Source organism: Neohortaea acidophila (assembly GCF_010093505.1).
Source record: "Neohortaea acidophila strain CBS 113389 unplaced genomic scaffold BDY17scaffold_7, whole genome shotgun sequence".
Taxonomy (NCBI): domain Eukaryota; kingdom Fungi; phylum Ascomycota; class Dothideomycetes; order Mycosphaerellales; family Teratosphaeriaceae; genus Neohortaea; species Neohortaea acidophila.
The window spans coordinates 816,989-835,831 of record NW_022985516.1 but is presented as its reverse complement, the minus strand read 5'-3'; the positions used below and the strand labels follow the sequence as shown (position 1 = coordinate 835,831).

At 58.1% G+C, this 18,843-nt stretch overlaps 10 protein-coding genes across 10 annotated transcripts; 6 read left to right on the top strand and 4 right to left on the bottom strand.

The window, feature by feature from the left end:
- Positions 1–346: 346 nt before the first annotated feature.
- On the top strand, positions 347–1,166 carry BDY17DRAFT_252415 (Alpha/beta knot methyltransferase; the record flags this gene model as incomplete). The annotated part of the gene is made up of 2 exons (XM_033731254.1): positions 347–634; positions 690–1,166. The coding sequence occupies 2 exons, from the start codon at positions 347–349 to the stop codon at positions 1,164–1,166; spliced, it is 765 nt and encodes a 254-aa protein (XP_033588518.1).
- BDY17DRAFT_174424 (uncharacterized protein) lies at positions 1,133–1,988 on the top strand. Its single transcript, XM_033729840.1, has one exon. It carries the CDS (start codon positions 1,357–1,359, stop codon positions 1,843–1,845), a length of 489 nt encoding a protein of 162 aa, XP_033588517.1. The 5' UTR covers positions 1,133–1,356; the 3' UTR covers positions 1,846–1,988.
- Positions 1,989–2,076: 88 nt separating this feature from the next.
- BDY17DRAFT_311560 (Alpha/Beta hydrolase protein) lies at positions 2,077–3,518 on the top strand (the record flags this gene model as incomplete). Its single annotated transcript, XM_033735546.1, has 2 exons — positions 2,077–2,134; positions 2,194–3,518. 2 exons carry the CDS (start codon positions 2,077–2,079, stop codon positions 3,516–3,518), a joined length of 1,383 nt encoding a protein of 460 aa, XP_033588516.1.
- Positions 3,519–3,656: 138 nt separating this feature from the next.
- BDY17DRAFT_282692 (Golgi transport complex subunit 5-domain-containing protein) lies at positions 3,657–5,514 on the top strand. The gene is made up of 3 exons (XM_033732071.1): positions 3,657–4,459; positions 4,520–5,123; positions 5,169–5,514. The coding sequence occupies exons 1-3, from the start codon at positions 3,755–3,757 to the stop codon at positions 5,234–5,236; spliced, it is 1,377 nt and encodes a 458-aa protein (XP_033588515.1). The 5' UTR covers positions 3,657–3,754; the 3' UTR covers positions 5,237–5,514.
- BDY17DRAFT_325449 (uncharacterized protein) lies at positions 5,363–8,872 on the bottom strand (the record flags this gene model as incomplete). The annotated part of the gene is made up of 1 exon (XM_033737362.1): positions 5,363–8,872. One exon carries the CDS (start codon positions 8,870–8,872, stop codon positions 5,363–5,365), a length of 3,510 nt encoding a protein of 1,169 aa, XP_033588514.1.
- Positions 8,873–9,502: 630 nt separating this feature from the next.
- On the bottom strand, positions 9,503–10,289 carry BDY17DRAFT_174291 (cytochrome oxidase c subunit VIb-domain-containing protein). Its single transcript, XM_033729838.1, has 2 exons — positions 9,823–10,289; positions 9,503–9,732 (listed from the first exon to the last, which is right to left on the bottom strand). The coding sequence occupies exons 1-2, from the start codon at positions 10,060–10,062 to the stop codon at positions 9,595–9,597; spliced, it is 378 nt and encodes a 125-aa protein (XP_033588513.1). The 5' UTR covers positions 10,063–10,289; the 3' UTR covers positions 9,503–9,594.
- A 1,886-nt stretch (positions 10,290–12,175) lies between these two features.
- Positions 12,176–14,886, top strand: BDY17DRAFT_299971 (uncharacterized protein). The gene has a single exon (XM_033733986.1). It carries the CDS (start codon positions 12,185–12,187, stop codon positions 14,600–14,602), a length of 2,418 nt encoding a protein of 805 aa, XP_033588512.1. The 5' UTR covers positions 12,176–12,184; the 3' UTR covers positions 14,603–14,886.
- Positions 14,887–14,902: 16 nt separating this feature from the next.
- BDY17DRAFT_174336 (uncharacterized protein) lies at positions 14,903–16,125 on the bottom strand. Its single transcript, XM_033729839.1, has 2 exons — positions 15,482–16,125; positions 14,903–15,417 (listed from the first exon to the last, which is right to left on the bottom strand). The coding sequence occupies exons 1-2, from the start codon at positions 15,990–15,992 to the stop codon at positions 15,203–15,205; spliced, it is 726 nt and encodes a 241-aa protein (XP_033588511.1). The 5' UTR covers positions 15,993–16,125; the 3' UTR covers positions 14,903–15,202.
- A 133-nt stretch (positions 16,126–16,258) lies between these two features.
- On the bottom strand, positions 16,259–17,614 carry BDY17DRAFT_253060 (eIF3 subunit 6 N terminal domain-containing protein; the record flags this gene model as incomplete). Its single annotated transcript, XM_033731310.1, has 1 exon — positions 16,259–17,614. The coding sequence occupies one exon, from the start codon at positions 17,612–17,614 to the stop codon at positions 16,259–16,261; it is 1,356 nt and encodes a 451-aa protein (XP_033588510.1).
- A 168-nt stretch (positions 17,615–17,782) lies between these two features.
- BDY17DRAFT_268162 (mitochondrial large subunit ribosomal protein-domain-containing protein) lies at positions 17,783–18,669 on the top strand. The gene is made up of 2 exons (XM_033731920.1): positions 17,783–18,020; positions 18,081–18,669. Exons 1-2 carry the CDS (start codon positions 17,834–17,836, stop codon positions 18,551–18,553), a joined length of 660 nt encoding a protein of 219 aa, XP_033588509.1. The 5' UTR covers positions 17,783–17,833; the 3' UTR covers positions 18,554–18,669.
- The last annotated feature ends 174 nt before the right edge of the window (positions 18,670–18,843 follow it).

The window sequence follows — 18,843 nt, the reverse complement described above, 5'->3', positions numbered from 1 at the left end:
GCGAGTACCTGGGCAGAAGGCATTCCGCGTCGGGCAGGGAGACGAAAAGAATAAGTGAGTCCAAACGCGAATGCAGCGATCCGATCGATTCTTTATATCTGCCCTGCTTGCCCCTCCTCGCCGTTCATCTGCGTCGCGTTGCGTAACTCCACCCGCAGCTCATCGACGCTTTGGGCAAATTTTTCCCTCTTTCCACACGCCTGACCGCTACACTTCCCGCCTGCATTCCCCCCGAGATCTGCACCTCACTTCATCCCTCTCTTCACTGCTCGTCCTCGCTTGCCTGCGTGACTGCATTGCGTCCTCGCATCGCCCTTTCAACAAAGGCTATGCCATGGCTGACCCAATGCTCCTCGCGAGCCGCATAGGGACGCAGACACAGTCGCTGCCGCCGCCCAGCCTCCCTCAACTGGTCGCTGAGCAACACGTTCCCATCCCCAGTAATGATCATGATAGCCAACGTCTCATCGTTGTCCTGTCCAACGCCAGCCTCGAGACGTACAAGGCGTCGCATGGCGGGCGCAACGGCATGAAGGACGACAAGTACTCGCTGCTCAACAGCGACGAGCACATTGGCATCATGCGAAAGATGAACCGCGACATCAGCGACGCCCGGCCTGACATTACCCATCAAGTTTGTCCCCTCCCTTCTTCTATTCTCCATCACCACACACTCTAACCATGCAAAGTGTCTTCTCACCCTCCTCGACTCCCCCATCAACAAAGCCGGTCTGCTGCAAATCTACATCCACACCGCCAAAGGCGTGCTCATCGAAGTCTCCCCGACGGTGCGCATCCCGCGCACCTTCAAGCGCTTCGCCGGCCTGATGGTGCAGCTGCTGCACAAGCTCAGCATCCGCTCCACCACGTCGCAGGAGAAGCTGCTCAAGGTGATCAAGAACCCCATCACCGAGCACCTGCCGCCCAACTGCCGCAAGGTGACGCTCTCCTTTGACGCGCCGGTGGTGCGCGTTAAGGACTACATCGCCGACCTCGGGCCCAAGGAGAGCATTTGCGTGTTCGTGGGCGCCATGGCCAAAGGCGCCGACACGTTTGCCGACCAGTTCAAGGACGACAGCATCAGCATCAGCAACTACAGCCTGAGTGCCAGCGTCGCCTGCAGCAAGTTCTGCCACGCGGCCGAGGACGTTTGGGATATCATCTAGCTGTGTGCCCGCGTGTGCCTCGTTTTCTTGACCGAGCGCGCGAGTGATTGAAACGGTGTGACGCAGACCTGACACAGACGAAGAACGAGTTGAGGAGCAAAAGACCCATGAGCAACAACGGCCCCCCAGCGCGACGGAACGGGATTTCTTATTCGCGCATTATTCCCAAAAGCAGCAAACAACGGATTGGATGGAGAACAAAAGCCCAAAAGCACCCTTCGATCGTCGACCTAGCCTTCTGTTGTTTTTTCTTTATTGCTTCAAGCATTTCGACTGCTGCATCAGGCAAGTGCAAGTGTGCCTTCGACCCATGTTCTTGCAAAGCCTAGATCACAACATCAAGGCTTGGAGACATAGTCTGGTCGATGCGAGACGGAAAGCGGCGAAGGGCGTGCAAGTTGTCTTTGGGTGTGGATCAAACATCGCACCGGGCTTGCGGGCGCTTCGACTGAGCCTTGTGGGCGAGTGCTCTATCTACTTTGAACATCGCGAGTCTTACACTGGGAGCTCGATGGCATGGGAAGGTTGTTGCTTTGGCGTCTTGCTGCATGGTTTGGGGGGGGAAAAGTACTGCAATAGGATAGATATACAGGGCGGCGTCCATGCTTCGTCTGGACTTCTCACCAGGCAATGCCTTCTTTCCCTTGACTGCATGTGTCGTTTAACTGAATCAACGTGATGAAGCGTCGGGCGTGAGGAGCTAAGGGCATGGCTTGCGGCGGCGGGTTCGAGTGGTTGCCCACTACCGCTCCCGCCTGAAGTACGGTGTATTCTCTATCCTACACACTTCGACATAGCACAGACCCAGCAATTCCTTATTGTGTCCTCCATCATTGCAAGGAGGTATCGTCGGTGAGTAAGCGAGCGGGAGTCACGCCAGCAATCGATGCAAGCCACGCTGCGAAGAATGATGAAGCTCAATATCGCTCCGGCCAAGATCGTCAGCCAGCAATCACATATCGTGTATGGTCTGTTAGATCTTCCCTTGATTTCCATCTCTTCTGGATGGCCCACTGACCGCTCGCAGGCAAGATCAAAGTGACGGAGCACTTCTTCGACGTGCCCAAAGACTACTCCAAACCAGACGCGGGCACCATTCGCGTGTTCGCGCGCAGCGCTCGCAAACATGAAAGCCCCATTGTCCCCGACACGTCCAAGGACAAGCAGCAATTGCCGCTCATGTGCTACCTTCAAGGCGGGCCGGGCTTCGGCTGTGGACCGCCACAGCACAATCCCTTGACGCAGACCATCCTCGACAAGGGATACGAGCTGTTGTATCTCGATCAGCGCGGCACGGGGCTTAGCACGCCCATCACCGCCTCCACTCTGCAGATGCGAGGCGACAATGCGGTGCAGACGCGCTATCTCAAGCTCTACCGAGCGGACAATATCGTGCGGGATTGTGAGGCCATTCGCAAAGCTCTCACCGCCGACTACCCCGAGGAGAAGCAAAAATGGAGCATTGCGGGCCAGAGCTTCGGTGGTTTCTGCAGCCTCACCTACCTCTCGTTCTATCCCGAGGGCCTGCGCGAGAGCTTCATCTTCGGCGGCCTGGCTTCCCTCACCGCCGACGCGGACGAAGTCTACCGACGCACGTACAAGCGCACCGTCGAACGCAACCAAGCCTACTACGCCAAATACCCCGAGGACGTCGAGCGCGTGAAGAAGATCATGAACTACCTGCAGCGCTTCGGCGACGGTAAAATCAAGCTGCCCTCTGAAGGCAGCCTCACGCGCCGCCGCTTCCAGCAACTCGGCATCGCCTTCGGCGGGCACGGCGGGCTCGACAGCGTGCACGACATCGTCCTGCGCGCCGCCACCGACATCGACGCTTTCGGCCATCTCACCCGCACTTCTCTCTCCACCATCGACTACGCCGCGTCCTTCGACGACGCCCTCATCTACGCCATCCTCCACGAACCCATCTACTGCCAGGGCGAAGGACCCGCCAACTGGTCCGCACACCGCATCATCTCCGACTTCCCGGCCTTCGACCTCGACAAGAAAGACGGCGCGCCCATCTACTTCACCGGCGAGATGATCTACCCGCACATGTTCGAGGACTACAGCGAGCTGCGCCAAGTGGAAGACGTAGCCAACCGCGTCGCGGCGGAGACCGACTGGCCCAAATTGTACGATGTCGAGCAGCTGGCGCGCAATGAGGTGCCCGTGTATGCGGCGGCGTACGTGGAGGATATGTATGTTGATTTCGAGCTGAGCATGGAGACGGCGAGGCGGGTGAAGGGGTGCAAGGTGTTTGCGACGAATGTGCTGTTTCATAATGCTGTGCGGAGTCGGATGGATGAGGTGGTGAAGCAGCTTTTTGCGTTGCGGGATGATGTTGTTGAGTGATGCGGTATATTGTAGGTTCAGCTATCTGTGTCCTTATCAAATTGTGTTTGAACCCGCTGTTGTATGCACTTATATTCTCATCTTTTGTTGGAGAGCCTTGTAGGTTGTTTCAGAAAGCCCGCGTTTCCAATTCCACAACCTCGACTTCATCCATCCTCTCCCACCACACCACGCAACTCCCACGCTTCACCCGAACTCCCTGTCCCGTTGCAGGGCACAAACAACACCCAGAAAGAATGGCCTCGACAACCACCCCCGAAACCTCCTACATCGACTACAAAACCTTCACCGCCCCAGACTTCTCCCCCACCGCCTACGCCAACACCCTCCTCCACCAAACCAACAACCCCACCGACACCCCGCTCGACCTCACCACCCCGCTCTCGCGCGCCCTCTTCGACGTCCAAGAAATCGACACCCACCTCGACACCCTCACCACCACCCGCGCCCTGCCCATCCTCGAGCACACGCAGCGCCGCAGCGAGGCGGCGAGTCGCGTGCTCGCCGGCGTGGAAGAGCAGGTCGCAGGGTTGAACGAGAGTTATGCGCGCCTGCAGAGGGAGGTGGGGGAGCGGTATGAGGCTGCGGAGCGGGTGGCGATGTCTGCGGAGAGGATGTTGGAGGCGTTGAGGTTGGGGCGGAGTGTGGCGCGGGTGGTGCAGTTGGGTCGCCAGCTGGATTCGCAGATGGAGGAGGTGGGGAGGGATACGGGGAGTGCGAGTGGAGGGAAGGCATTGAAGTACCGGCTTCTGCTACCTGCCGCTCATACGCTGCTTTCGCTCAGGAGGCTGCTCGCTGCTACGGGGAAGGGGGAGGAGGGGGAGGGCTTGGGCAGGGTGCTGGTGGTGAATGCCGTTCGGCAGGACGTCGTGACGCCGAATGAGAGGGCGCTGCTGCAGCGAGCACAGCAGGCCGTGCGGGAGTTTAGTCTCAGCAGCCTGGTGCCAGCTTCATCCTCAACTCCATCGACATCGAGCGGAGGACAACAACAGCAACAACAGCCTCAGACCAGCACTCCACCAACCTCCCAAACCTTCGCCCAAACAGAAGAAACGAAGCAACGCACCACCTGCGCCCTGCAAGTCCTCTACCTCCTCTCGCCCACCAAACCAACCACTACCCCCGAAACCCACGACCCCACCCTCCTCATCGCCGCCCTACAAGCCTACCTCCAAACAGCCCTCACAGCCTCGCTCGCCTCCCTCTCCCGCGCCCTCGCCACGCTCCCAACGCTAGAACGCACGCTCCTCGAAGTCTCCGCCCGCTGCCAGAATATAGTCGCCCTGGAAGCGCTGCTGGAGACCATCAAAGCGCCCGCCCATCCTAACCTGCCTCCTCCCGCATCCTCCACCACAGGGGCAGACAACAATGCGCAAAACAACAACTTCCTCATCCCCCTCCTCCGCCACCTCGACACCTCCTCTCTCCCCTCTTACTTCTGGCGCTCCATGGCGTCGCAGCTCTCCGCGCGCGTCCAGGACATCCTCAACCGCGGGGGCGTGAGTGCACGCACGCTCCGCACGAACAAGGAGCGTGTGCGAGACGGGATCCGCGAGTGTGTGGATCGTGGGTCGCGGATGCCTGCTGCTGCTGCTGCTGGTGGTGGTGGTGCGGGCGGCGCGTGGGGGAGGAAGGAGGGAGCGGCGGGAGAGAGGAGGAATTGGGAGCGCGAGGCGGCGGTGATGGTCGGGAGTGTGGTTGGGGTTTTGGGGCGGTGAATGTGCGTACTCTGCATTATCTATATCCACCTATCTCCCAAGAAGCACGAAATCAATGCCATGGGGGTATATCCTCTCTCTTCTCCATGAAACGCCAGGACCACAGCCAAACTCCACCCACCCTCTTCATAAAACAAGCCACCGCTCCCCAATCGCCTTCGCAGCCTGCTCATTCCCGGCCTCCACGAAAATCCGCTGCAGCGCAAAAGCAGCCTCAGCAGCGAAATCCTCGCACTCCGCCCCCTCCCCAGGCAGCAGCCCCAACTCCTCTTCCCCCCTCCGCTCCGTCTCAAAGTCCCTCCCCACCTCCTCACTCCTCTCCAACACCTTCTCATACCCCGGCACAGCCAAATGCACAAGCCCAAGCTGATGCCAAAAGCGCGCGAGATTGTACTCCGCCTCCTGCAGATGCGCCGCCTTCCCGCTCGCGGTGCGCAAATCGTAGTACCGCGTGAAGAAGGCCAGAGCGTGCGTAAGTTCTGCCGTGCGCTCGGCGGAAGAGGTGGTGTCGCGCATTGCGAGGGTGATGTACGTTGTCGCGAGGCTGAGGTTGAGGACTAGATTCTGCGGTTGCAGGGACAGGGCGCGGAGGAGGAAAGGAAGCGCCGTGTAGTGCTTCGCCGTCGAGTCGCTTGCAGCTGCGTTTTGGGCATGTACCATTAGGAGCGCGGCGTCGGGCGCTTGCTGCTGGCCGATGGGCTCGGGGGCGTCCGGGTGGATCCAGCCCGCGGCGATTTCGACGCGGCGCGCTTCGGCTGCTTTTCTGATGCTGGTGTCGATCGTGTTGACGGTGTCGTGCAGCCATTTGCCGCTCTTTTTGTCGTAGAGGTAGGGCTCGCTTCCGTGCGAGAGCCGGCCGGAAGCGGCGAGCAGGTGGAAGGCGGTTGGGGAGCGATTGCGGCTGCTCGAGATGTACGCCTGTGCGACTTCGGTCATGAGCTTGCTGTCGTTGAATAGCAGGGCGCAGTACATCGCGACTGCTTGTGTGGTATTGAGGAGCTGGGGGTCGGAGCGGAAGACGGCGGGTTTCATGAGGCAGTGCTCGAGCACGTCGTAGCACTTCTCCTGCTGGACCTGCTGCGCGTATAACAGTGCGAGGTCGGAGAACATGCGGTGCCAGTCCAGCGCTGGGATGTCGAAGAAGCTGCCGTGTACTGGTCCCGGGGCCATGAGCATCATCCCTGAGTCGTCCTGCTCCGTCCACAGTCCGCCTCCAATCGCGCGTTTCTTCAGCTGCTCCATCTCTCGTACCAGCGGTCGCGGCAGAAGGCTTGATTGTGGTGTCGCGCTGGATTTCCCCTGTGCCTCATCCGCCTGGAGAATCCTCTGGACGTCTTTGAACGCGGATGCTATGGTGCCAGCGTGCTCCATCCACCCCTTTACCTCCGCCTCCGCCTGATCACCCTCTGATTCAAGTGCTGGCCAGAGCTGCGTCACCACAGCGTAGTGCTTGTGAACTCTTGCTTTACATTCAACCAGTGTTTCGTCGTGCGGTCCTTCTCTGCTCTGCTCGGCACGATTTCTACCATGTCCGAATGATGTCGGGCGGTTGAGGAGATTGCCAATGGTGATCTCGCTCCGGATTGTAGCCTTCTTCAGTGATCGAGAGCGCTTCGCTTTGGCCTTTTTCGACTCTGCTTTCCGTAACGACGATAGTTGGGATGGCCCGGCGGTACCATTTCCAACAGGTGCAGCAGTAGGCACGACATCGCTAAGACTTCGCACGAGAGCTGCCGCACCGCTTGGCAAAGGTAGGAGCCTGGGCAGCGCCCGGAGGGGTGTTCGTGGTGTATACTCGCGCTCGCCAGGCGTCGCAGAGTCGTTCTGCAGAGTCTGTGCCTGCTGCTTGCTAAGAGCAGTCACTTCCTCCGCCATCATGAACGCCTTCTCCCGCTGCCCAATGGCATCGTAGAGCCGGGCGAGTTGAATCCTCGCTTCAATGCTCTGCGGTTGGGTGGTGGTGATCTTGAGTAGGCACTGCTCAGCTTCCTGGTACCTGTCTTGCGCACGATAACACTGCGCAATCGACATCCAAAACCTCTCATCGTCATCGGGTCGGTGATCCTTGATACGCTCGTAGAATCGGAGGGCATCCGCAAACAAGCCATGGCTATTGAGAGACTCGGCCACTTCGACGAAGAGCTCCTCGAGGCCGTCAATTTCGATGTCGTCGAAAAGGAGGGATTGAAAGTGGCGAAAAGCCTCGTCTTTTGCTTGCATACTAAGTCTGAACAAGCCGAGTTTGACGCGCAATTCAAGCGGCAAGCCTTCGCCGTATTTCTGGGGATCCAAACTGATGCGGCCTTGTTGGAATTGCCATAGATGGAGTCGGCGATCGTTGGTGCTGTCAAACTCTCGATCATCGGCAATGTCGTCCCAGAACGTATCCTCTTGGCGCCCAAGAAACCATCTTGCAATTCGTTTGAGCTGACGGAGGCCGAGTTGGTGTAAGCCAAGGCGGAGGAGGATGTCGAGATACTCGTTGAGGTAGAACCACTGCTGCTCGGGGTCGTCTCCCAGCATCTCTTCACCTGCGTACTGCTCGAATGCCTTCTCGTAAGCATACTTGCTTCGCTCCCATTCCCAAGAATTCCCAGATTCGATACAGAGCTCAGCGTACTGACTGACGACCTCGAGGTCCTTGGGCCATTTCTCCGTGATGATCTTCGCCTCCATCCGGGCAGAACTGTCTTCCTTTAGCTCCACGTGTAATCGCAGTTTCGCTACACGAGCCGCGTAGCATTCTCGATTGATCCTGATGGCCTCTGTGAAGCACCCACGGGCCCACTCTTCGTCATTGGAAACCCGATCCTCAAGATCCAGTATCCGTTGGCCGACCTCGGCCCATAAGTCGGCATCTCTCTTAGTGTTTGCTCCAGAGTACAGCGCAATGACTGCATCGCGTTCCTTGCCTTGCCGTTGGTAGATATCATGAATGACCTTATGCGCGATGAAGACCTCGGAGTTCTGCAACACCGCCAGCTTTGCATATTCCAGTGCAGCATCGAGATCATCGCTCAACAAGGCCGCCATGACCTTGTTCTGCAGAACCTTGAACTCGGCACCCGGATCAATGCGAGACTTGCCAGTGGCATTGACACTGGCTCGTGGCTTTCCACGAACGGGGCCCGGCTTCTTCCTCACTCCCCGTGTCGCTTTGGGTTTCGAGAAGATGTCCGCGTGATCCGTATCCCGAAGGGCCCATTTCCAACCGCCGCGACCTCGTCCTCGACCCCTTCCACTTCCCCTCGGCCGGCCTCGCTTGGTCCCTCGAGTCTCATATACGATCTCCTCGGTTTCGGGTCCAGCGGGTGGTCTGGTTGGGGAAGGGCTGCCGTTCCCGGGCACGGCCAGGCGGTTGAAGAAGTCCGTTGTCCAAGGCCGCGCGGCAGACCCGTTGGTGACACCGCTGGCATCGAGCCGTCGGAGTGACTCTTGGTCTATCGAATTTACACCAAGGTTGAATGTGTCGTCGATGATTGAGCTGAACGGACGCGAGGCGAAAGGTGAGTTGCCGTATGGTGAGGGAGCCGCGGAGCCCGAGGGGGCCAGAGTAGGGTAGGGCGAGTATCCTGAAGATGGGGGCTCCGGGTACTCCGGCCCATTACGGTGTTCTCCCGGCGTGTTGTCGTCCATGTTGACAGCATCAAACTAGCCGATGGCCATGGAAAGTGAAAGGCGTTCGTATTCTTGGACGATGCATGGGAGGTGGCGAGCAGTCGATGTTTTGAGCCTATAAAGAGACGGATTAGTTGATTCCAAGCATTCGAACGGCGTTTTCACGGTGCTCTGGTGTGGACGGTGATGAGCCTCGAGCGACTGGCCCAGAAGTGGTTCATATATTGGATCTCAGTGAAGCGGAAAAGTCGTGGGATGAACCCAACTTTTGACCTGTAGCATCTACGCCGGTGCTCACTGGCAGTATAGGGCGGCGAATGGAACTGGGTGTTTTCGAACAAAGAACGGAAATGGAGACAGGCTCTTGTGATTAAACTGTCTATGGGTTCTGTTCGTAACCACAGAATGACGGGTAGTCCCTCAACACAGCGCCTTGTGGCGACGCAGTTCTGAGCCATGGATGCTCACGCAGTAATACACAATCAGCCGGGCCAGTGAGCCTCATTGCCTGTTTGCTTGTGAAGAGCGTCGCAAGCATCCTCATTCCGGTGTGCATCAGCCGTTCAACCGACGGTGAGCTCCATGATGGTGCTTGTGAGGCTTAGCGAGCAGCTCCGCGATCGGGCCACATCGAGAGGCTCTTCGCCCCAATTGCGTCCGAAGACCGACCCTCCTCCCGTCGTTCCGTTGTGAGTGGAGATGGACGTGGTGTGCGCAGGCCTTTGCCCAGCTCCAACTCTTCATTTCCCTCTCAAAGCTGTCGTGGCAATCCCGCCGGCGGTGGGAGGTGGCCTGCCCACCGCACCCTCGCCTTCCAGCCGCCTGATCGTCTCTTCCTTCTGATATTCAAAGACTCTTCTTTTCTTGAAATATGTCACCTACACCAAATAGTTAGCCAAGCCAAAATCCAACAGCTTTCCCTCCACCGTGATATGGTCTCCAGAGGCGACAGGACATCATCAACATACCCAACTCGACGCACAGCTCTTTTCAAACCCTGCCAGCTCCGGCCCGCACACCTTCTTCGCCTTCTCGTCCTCTTTTACGCTGTCGAGGATGTCGTGGCGGTCGAGGCATTGGAAGAACTGATCGCGCATTTCGTAGCATACTGCTCTCGTGGAGCGGTCGGGCGCGACGTAGCCGCCATCGCTGGAAGGTTCGGGATCGGCGGGGTTCTTCTTGTCGGCGGTGAGGCCGAACCAACCCATGGTGAAGAGAGAGTAGTTGGAAGTTTGAACGCCTCTCGGAGGGTATGGTGGTCGGCGACGAGGAGGAGGAGTAAAGAAGAGGAAGTAACAAGATTGTTGATTATACTGTGATATACAGGGTGCCAGAATTAATGAAGGTACCTATAGGTTAGGTACATGGATGATGGCATGAGATGACTTTGAAGACGCTCGGTCCACTTCCGCGAAGCCGACACGTGACTTGGTCAACACATCGCCTCGTGGAGTGGAAGAGTAAAGACAGAAGAGAGCACAGCCAAAGGTGAGGAGGGTCGACAAGTGATGTCTCAGACTGAGTCGAGCCGACGAGTGAAACAGTCCTGGGCAGATCCCTGTGATGTAATGTAGGAGAGGGAAGCCAGGTAGATGTAATCACTCCAAGATCGTCGTGGTATGCAGCATCAGCATGACTTGTGCAGCCGGGGCTTAGGTGCGAACTAGCGCCGAGAGAGCGCGATTAAATCGCTCGATTGCCTGCCGGAGCGGTGTACAGTCACTGTAATAAGAGGGGCGGCAGCCAGGTGGAAAGGTGGAACGTTTAATAGCCGTGGATCATGGTCATTGGGCCGGCGGCGGTGGATGTTGCAGCGATTCACGCCGCGCATTGGCCACCCTGGGAGACATCCGGTCGGCACACAAGAGTTGCGAGGGGACGGGACCGCCCAATCCCAATCACGCCGCGCCAAGCCTAAAAGATGGCGGAATGTGGCATGCCAGCTATCGCGAGTGCCTCTATTTCACGCCCATGATTGTAGTTTTCGTCTGTCTTGACTTTGCTCCTCTCCTCCTCTCTCTCCACGGCCAGCGTTAAGGAGGGAGGGCCGGCCAAACCGGGTTAGGACGACGCCAAGGCTGCTTCCCGTCTCGCTCCAGCGCGGCCAGCCCAGCCCCAGCCATGTCTCCCTCCGCCGCTGCTTCCTGCGATGCTGAGAAAACACCCCCGAACCAGCGCGTGCACACGTCGGATCTAGCCTTGTTCATCGCGGCGCCATCGAGTGAGTCCCTCCTCCTCTCCCCTCCTCCCTGTGCCACGCTCCTCTGCCCCTCTGTCGCCCTCCTCACCCACGTGCCACCTGCCCTTTTCTTCTCTACCCCTCCCCGGGCGCGCTGTTGGCCGCTGCTGCCCACGCCCCGGCAAGGCCCACGCGTAATCGCGCCTGGCCTCTGCTCACCCATCCGCCCTGCTCATGCACCTCTCTTCCCTTCCCCTCTGCTGCCCTTCGCCTTCCCTTCCCACGCGCGCGTCTGCGCGTGCGCCCTGCACGCCCATTTCGCCTACTGACCATGTCGCTGCTGCCAGCCGATCGAGGTGATTGCGACGACGATGAACCAATGGCCTCCGCCCGGCCAGACGAACGGCAGCATGTTCTCCCAACCCGGCCAGGGCCACATCAACCCGGCCTCCATGTACAACAACCTCGGCGCCGCCAACCAATTCGACCTTAACCACTTCACCCAAGGCCTGCAGAACGGCGACTCCAACTCCTCCAACCCCGCCTTCCACAACCAGAACTTCCAACTCCCCTCCGTGGTGCCTGCGAAGCGAAGCCACGATGGCATGTCTCAGTCGCCCGCGCCGGGGCCTAACCAGGGATCGCGCTCGCAGACGCCCAACTACGGCGCATTTCAAAATCAGCCGGGAGGTGGACAACAGTTCCCCAACGCCCCCACCCCATACTCCCACCTACAGCAGTCCAACTCCAATAACGCTACACCCTCGCCGACCATGCAAAACCAGCAGTTCCGCCCGCCGCCCAATCAGCAGCAGCAGCAGCAACAGCCGCGCATGCAGAACTCTTCTCCCAGCCCCTTCCCACAACAGCAGCAACAACAGCAGCAGCAGCAGCAGCAGCAAGGGCATAACTTCAACAACCAAATGTCGCCGCAGTCGCAGAATGCCCCTCAACCCCCGGGCATGCACCAGCAAAATCAGATGGGCGGCTACAATCAGCAATTCGGCAATGCATCTATGCAGGGCATGCCAAACAATATGTCCGCCCAAATGACGAGCATGGGACAAATGAGTGCCCAAAAGGCGTATCAAATGAAACTGCTGCAACATCAACAGCAGCTTCGGAATAGCGGTTTGATTCCTCCTCGACCCATGGGCGGCCAGCAAAATCAGATGTTCAATCCTCAACAGCAGCAGCAGCAACAACAACAACAACAACAGCAGCAGCAGCAGCAGCAGCAGCAACAGCAGCAACAGCACCAACAACAACAGCACCAGCAGCAGACGAATGGACAACCTGCTGGACAGCCCAACATGACTGCAAATCAACAACAACAGGCGCTTAAGAGGAGCCAGTTCTTGAAGACACTAGCCAGCCATGCCCAACAGCAGAACCGACAGTTCAACCCTGCTCCCGCCATTGGTGGAAAGACTGTGGACCTGTTCAATCTCTGGACGCTGGTTGCGCAGTCCGGTGGCTCGTCGATGGTGGAGCGGAATGGGCAGTGGCAGCAGATCGCCAACAGGATGGGCTTTCCAGAGCCCCAATTCCCCACCGCCTCGCTCGAGCTGCGGCAATGTCATTCACGGGACATCTCGCAGTATGAGAGACTCTGGGTGGCCAGGCTGGCACAACAGAAGCAAGAAGTAGCTAGGATGCACGCGTCGCAGATGGCCGGCATGGGTGGGCCACCCCAAGCCTCTCCAACCAGGCAAATGCAGGGTACCAACCAGCCCAATCCCTACTTCCAACCGCCTCAGCAGAATCAAGCGCAGGCGCAGGCGCAGTCCACGCCAGTGGCAGCCAACGCGCAACTGCCGCAGAATGGGATGATCACGCCCCAGCAACAGCAAATGCTCCAGCACAGGCGAAGTAGCAGTGTTCGAAGACCGGATCAGCCCACACCGCAACCAGGTGCACCAGTCGTCGCTGCACCTTCGCCCCACACAGCGGACAAGGGGGCCTCACGGTTACCACTGCCGGGCAGTCAAGACGGCCGCACAAGGATGATGATGAAGAGCGAGGAGGATCCAAGTACGGTATGGATGCCGCGCCGATCGACCACGCAAAGGTACGGCGGCTACGAACTCGACAGCTCCGAGATCACATACAGGGAAATCGCGGATTTGAAGCCGTTCGCGCCCACCGTCAACGAGATGGGCGTCATCGATGTCAAGGCCATCACTCTGAGCCTGGCGTCGGGCATTCACAGCGAGGTGCGGTACGCACTTGATGCCCTGTGCACCATTTCCTCCGACGCGCGCATCATGTTTGATCTCAGCCAATCCGAAGACCTCTTCGACGTCATCATCGACTGCGCCGAAGTCCAGGTGGACTCGCTGTCCAACGAGGCCGCTGAAGTCTCGGATGCGCTGGATCTGACGCCGTACGAAGATGTAGTGCGAGCGGCTCGCATCGAAGCGGACACTTTGCAAGACGTGCCGGAATTCGGCACCCAGGCGTATGACCTGGAACGGGCTGCGGAGAGGCTGGTTGCAATCTCGACGATCCTTCGAAATCTGTCCTTCTACGAACCCAACCATACCGCCCTCACGTCCCCCGTGCTAGTGAAATGGTTCAGCAACGCCATCCGTCTTCTGGGGACGCGCAATATGCTGCTTCGCTCGTACTCCAATATCCAGGACTTCTACAAAGACATGATCATCCTCCTCTCCAACATCACGCAACGCCTGGAGTTACCGAGCCGTGACGACGCTCTTCACATCCTTCACTTCCTGCTGGCCTTTGCTCCCCAGCCTGCGCCTAGCTACATGGACACCAAAGGCAAGCCACGGTTCGCCAGCTATTCACCCGCCGCTCACTGCTACCTCCCACCAGCCGTCGATTCCCTGGCAAAACTCCTCGCTCGACAAGACCCCAATAGAATGTTCTACAGGAGCATCTTCACCTCTTCGTCCTCCTCCCTTGCAGCCTCGGAGTCCCCCCTCGACCTGCTCACCCGAGCCTTCGCCCTTTCCATCGCTGTCCTTCCCGACCGCACGAGAGTCTTGCCAGGCCCCGACGCCTCCGCGCTCATCTGCGGCGTTCGCATCCCCTACGTAAGCCAAGGCATGCTAGCCGCCGACATCCTCGCGGCCCTCATCCCGGCCAACGACTCCGAGCTGGCGCGGAAATGGCTGGAGAGCGAAGACGGCTGGGCAGTGGGACTGCTGGACCTCGCTTCCATGCTGGCCGTTGAGACGACGGTGCTGGGCCAACGGGCCCGCGATGCCTCGTACGACCACGAGAGCCACAAAATCCTCGGCAAGCTTTCCTCCCAGCATGCGTTGGCGATGCTGCAGCGGCTCGCGGAGAAGGCGAGGAAGGGGCGACAGACGCAGACTGGTCGGGCTGTGAGCACGAAGGCCAGTGAAGGCCTGGCGAACGGCGACGCTGTCGTTGATGGGGGCGAGGTTGATGGAAAGGAGAAGGAGGAGCAAAGCTTGGCCTATGAGGCTTTCCCTTTCAGCCATAAGGTCTTGGGCGCGCTGATGAAGCAAGACACGGATAAGGTGGCGCTGGGATTGATGTGTGGGTTGCATGAGCTGACTATGCAAGCTGGAGCATAAGGCGGCGACGGAGGGGCTTTCGGTGTATTTATTTTGCCTGATCCATTCCGCACTGGAAAGAGACGTTTAGACATGGGAGGGAGGGCATTGGAGTTTCGGAGGCTCTTTGGATATTGATGTAGTGGGATGATGATACTGGGGGAGAGAGACGAGGAGGGAGCGACTGTGAGAGATTGTAGCAGTGAGGCAGAGAGGTATACTGGCGATTTCTAGCCCTGCGGCGGAGGTATCCCTAGCTTATGCCTGTCCGCAGCAGATCAAATGAGTTCGGTAAGCAACCAAGTGCCCGTCGCCATCCTCATATCCATCCTCTTCGCTCGTCGTGGAGGAGTTACGGTATCCCATGTTACATTCCACTCTCACTGAAACATCGACGCCTCGTCCAGCTCCTCTTCGTTCTCCTCCTCCATTTCCTCCACAGGCTCAGCCTTAACCTTGACCCTCTTCCTCGGACCCCCCATCTCCTCCCCATCATCCTCGGCGACCTCCCCCTCAGAACCCCCCTCACTCTCAACCTCACTCCTCTTCCTCCCCTTCCCCCTCCCCTTCACCCCACCCGCGGTCCCAGCCCCATTCACCTTCTTCGCAACCCCCTTTTTCCTAGCCCCAGGCGTCGAAGCAGGCGTCGTTCCCTTCCCCTTCCCCGCGGGCGTCCCATTCCCCTTCCCCGCAGGCGTGGCCGGCGTACTCCCCTCCCCACCACCAAACGAAGCCCCATACTCCTCCTTCAACTTCTTCTTCGTGACGCGCAGGAGTTCGCGAGCGGAGGCGGCGGAGGCGAGGTTGGCGAGGGATTTGAATTTCTCGTAGTCGATCTTTCAACATTGCCAATTGTCAGTGATGTTGCGATGTTGGAACGAGGTGGGAGACATACGCTACCTTTGGCTCGGTTTCCAAGCATTGCCAGGCGAGGGCTAGGTACTCGCATTGTTTGGCCGAGAGAGGCATTTTGGCTTAAGGTGGGTTTTGGTGAGGGTTGGTTGGAAGGGGGAAAGTCGTTGTTGGTGGGTTGTTGTGGACGATTGTGGTTGTGTTGGGATGGAGGTTGTGAGTTTGTTTTGAAGCAAAAGGTTTGGAGTGAAGAGAGAGAAGTGAATGTTTTTCGGGTGAACAGAGGTGGTGATTGATCAGAGAGAGAGGAGAGCAGAGAGTAAGTGCCTGGGACAACCAGAGTTTTGTATGTCTGAAGAACATGCACGCACCAGCGAGATAAGGTGGACCAAGAAGGCAAACGTGAACGCCGTTTGCAACGCGGGCAAGCGTTTGTGACAAACAAGTTGCAAACGAAGTCCAAGTGACAGGCAAGTGATGTGACGGCGTGCAACCACGTCCTTTCAATTCTCCATACGAACCTACGTACCCCACTGAACAAAGCACCGCGATGCTGCATCGCGGGCAGGATGTGTGTGACTCATGGGAAGGTGTAAAGTGACGTTGCGTCGTTGTTTGTCGGGAGTCGCAAATGTTCATCTCCCTCACGGCCGGCTGCATCTGAGACCAAGTGAGGTTACACAGCAGCCCTCTCTGCCTGAGGCAAATCCGACAGCTCACAAAATCCCCCCATCGTAAGCAGGATGCGCCGAGAAACGCCATCGCTGATGCCCTCTCCTTCCTATGTTCCTTTTTGAATCCGATCTCGCGCCAATCGTGAGCTCATCATCTCCCCACGGCAGCGCTGAGCACTTGGGTGCGGAAGAAGCCGCCTTTGGTCCGCTCGATGACTTGCTGATACACGCTCTGCGGCGGGTGGTTCATCAGCACCGTCCCGGCCTTGTAGTCGATCTTGGCATCGACGCGCGTGTCGCGGATGAGATTGACAATCCACTTCTCGCCCTCTTCCGAGCTCAGGCCCAAGCGTTGGCTGAGGTCCTTGATGTCAATTCGTTGATGGATCTTGCAGTACGATTCGGAGATCAAGTGTCGTGCTGCGTCGAGGAAAGACTCGGAAGCGGCGACGAGGAAGAAGTCGGAGCGGAGGATGCTGTCGGCGACGGACAGGGTTTGCTGCGCGGTTTCAAAGTCAAAGTCGACGTACAGCGCTTTGACAAAGTCGGTGACGGGGTCGGAGTATTCGTATTGCTCTTGCCGTACCACGCGGATCAGGTCTTTGAGTTGTTTCTGGTAATTGCTGGTGTGGAGGTAGCCGGCTTTGCCGGTGGCGGTGTTGATGGGCGTGCGGTTGGTGATGACGGCTGCGGCGAGATAGCGCAGAATCCAAGGGCAGGAGGTTTGGATGGTGTTGATGTAGGTCGGGCTGAAGAAGAGCTCGGTCAACATTTCTCGTGCCGGCTCGTGGTTGAAGAAGGGGAATAGACTCCAGTGGATCAGCCAGGTGCGGTGCTGCAGCTGGGCAAGCGGGTTGTTGAAGAGGCGCGTGTCGATAGACTCTTTCAGTTTCGTGACTTCTTCCATCGCGCTCTCCCAGTTGGTGGTCAGGATGTCGCTCGCCAGTTTACCCCAGGTGGCGGCATTGACCTTGTCGTTATCCGTGCTCAGAATGCGGAATTGATACAACAGCTCCGCCGAAGTACTGTAATCGCCGCACTCGTACAAGAAGCGGCCAAACTCGTACAGGCTGTCCACCATCTCAGGCGTGACGCCATGGTTCTCTTTGAGGTAGTTCATATTGCTCGTCTTGTCACTGCGCAGCATTCCGACCACATCTGCATCAGCAAGCAGTGCTTGCATCTTCTCCGTCTCCTCTTCGTACTGCCTTCGCTTCTCCAGCACCTCCTCCCGCTTCTTTGCAAACTCGCCCGGCCGCTCTGGCAAGTCGTGGAGCGTGGCGTAAAGATCGCCGACAAAGTCGGACATGTTGGTATCCTTGAGAAGCAGGTACTTTAGCTGGGCGATTTCGTTGAGAGCGGTGGTGTCGGATTCGGCGGTCTCTTCTTCCGCAAAGTTGAGGAGAGGGAAGACGAGGTGTCGGTCCAGATGCGGCATCAGCGAGGACAGCAGCGAGTGTTGCTTGCTCTCATCGCCGTTCGGCGCGGTCCCGTTTGTTTGCGCCATGTTCGACTGTGGTGAGGTGAGGGGGTGGGTGTGGTCGATGGGTTGTCATCGTCTCAGCTTTTCCCAAGTGCGCGGGCAAAAGATTGGTGCCAAGATTTTCGCGGCGCGGTGGTTGGCGGAGAAAGTTTAATTTCTCTCGACGTCTCCCCGTGGCCGTTGCTTGTAGGAGAGAGAGCATTGCACCGCTCGCATCGTCGTGCCGCCCTACAATCCCCGACAATGGCATCGTTAGTTCCTATCCTGCCATTTCTGCGGCCGCTGAGCTTGCCACGACCGTCTACCATCCAGCATTTTCTGCGCTTCTCCACCACGACACGATGCCAGCTACCACGACCACCCACAGACACCAAAGCTGCTCCGAGACCAGCACGACAGACGCAACAATACACACCATCTCACAATGAAGGTGCGCAACGCTAAGCATTGACAGTAGCTGCTCAATCACTGACAGATTACTCCCATGCAGACCCGAATCTCGTCGCTTCCCGAACAGCATCGCCAACCTACCCACCCCCTTCAATGAAATCTCTTCCTCGCCCCAAACTCTCCCGGGCATCTCGACGCACCTCGCAACCTCCCAAACAACGCCCCTACCCAACTCGACAACCATCCCACCACCAACCTGCCCCTCCCAAACTCATCCCTGAGCCCGTCGCCCCTCTCCCACCCGCCGAGTGCGCACCCAACCTCGCATACTTCGTTACGCGCACGCGCAATAACGAGCTCCCCGTATACCACGATTCCAAGCGTGGGGGAAACATGAAGTTGACGTTGGTGAGGAAGATTGACGGCGAGGTGGAGGTATTGCGAGACCAGTTGAGGGCTCGACTCCATTTGAAGAAGGAGGATTGCATTGTGAATCCTATCACGCGGCAGGTGGTTATGAAGGGGCATTGGAAGCCGGAGGTCGCGAATTTTCTGCGTGAGAGACAGTTCTGATGAAGTCCCCGGAGGGAGGCAGCTGTACAGACTTGTATATCATCTTTCGATATTTCTATGTGAAAGTAACCTAGAACGGGCTTCGCTAACATGTCCAGAGAGGCATTTCGCGCGTTTCACGAACTTTGCTAGCACCATGTCCCCAATAGCAGCGCTCCCGTCACTTGCAGGCACCCTCTTACTTCTGCGCAGAGCGACAAGACGCGTGTCGAATTGCGGTTGCACCATCTGCCTGTCTAAGCAGTGTGTCGAGTGCTAAGGACAGCGTGTAGCATGCAATGTCGTTTAAG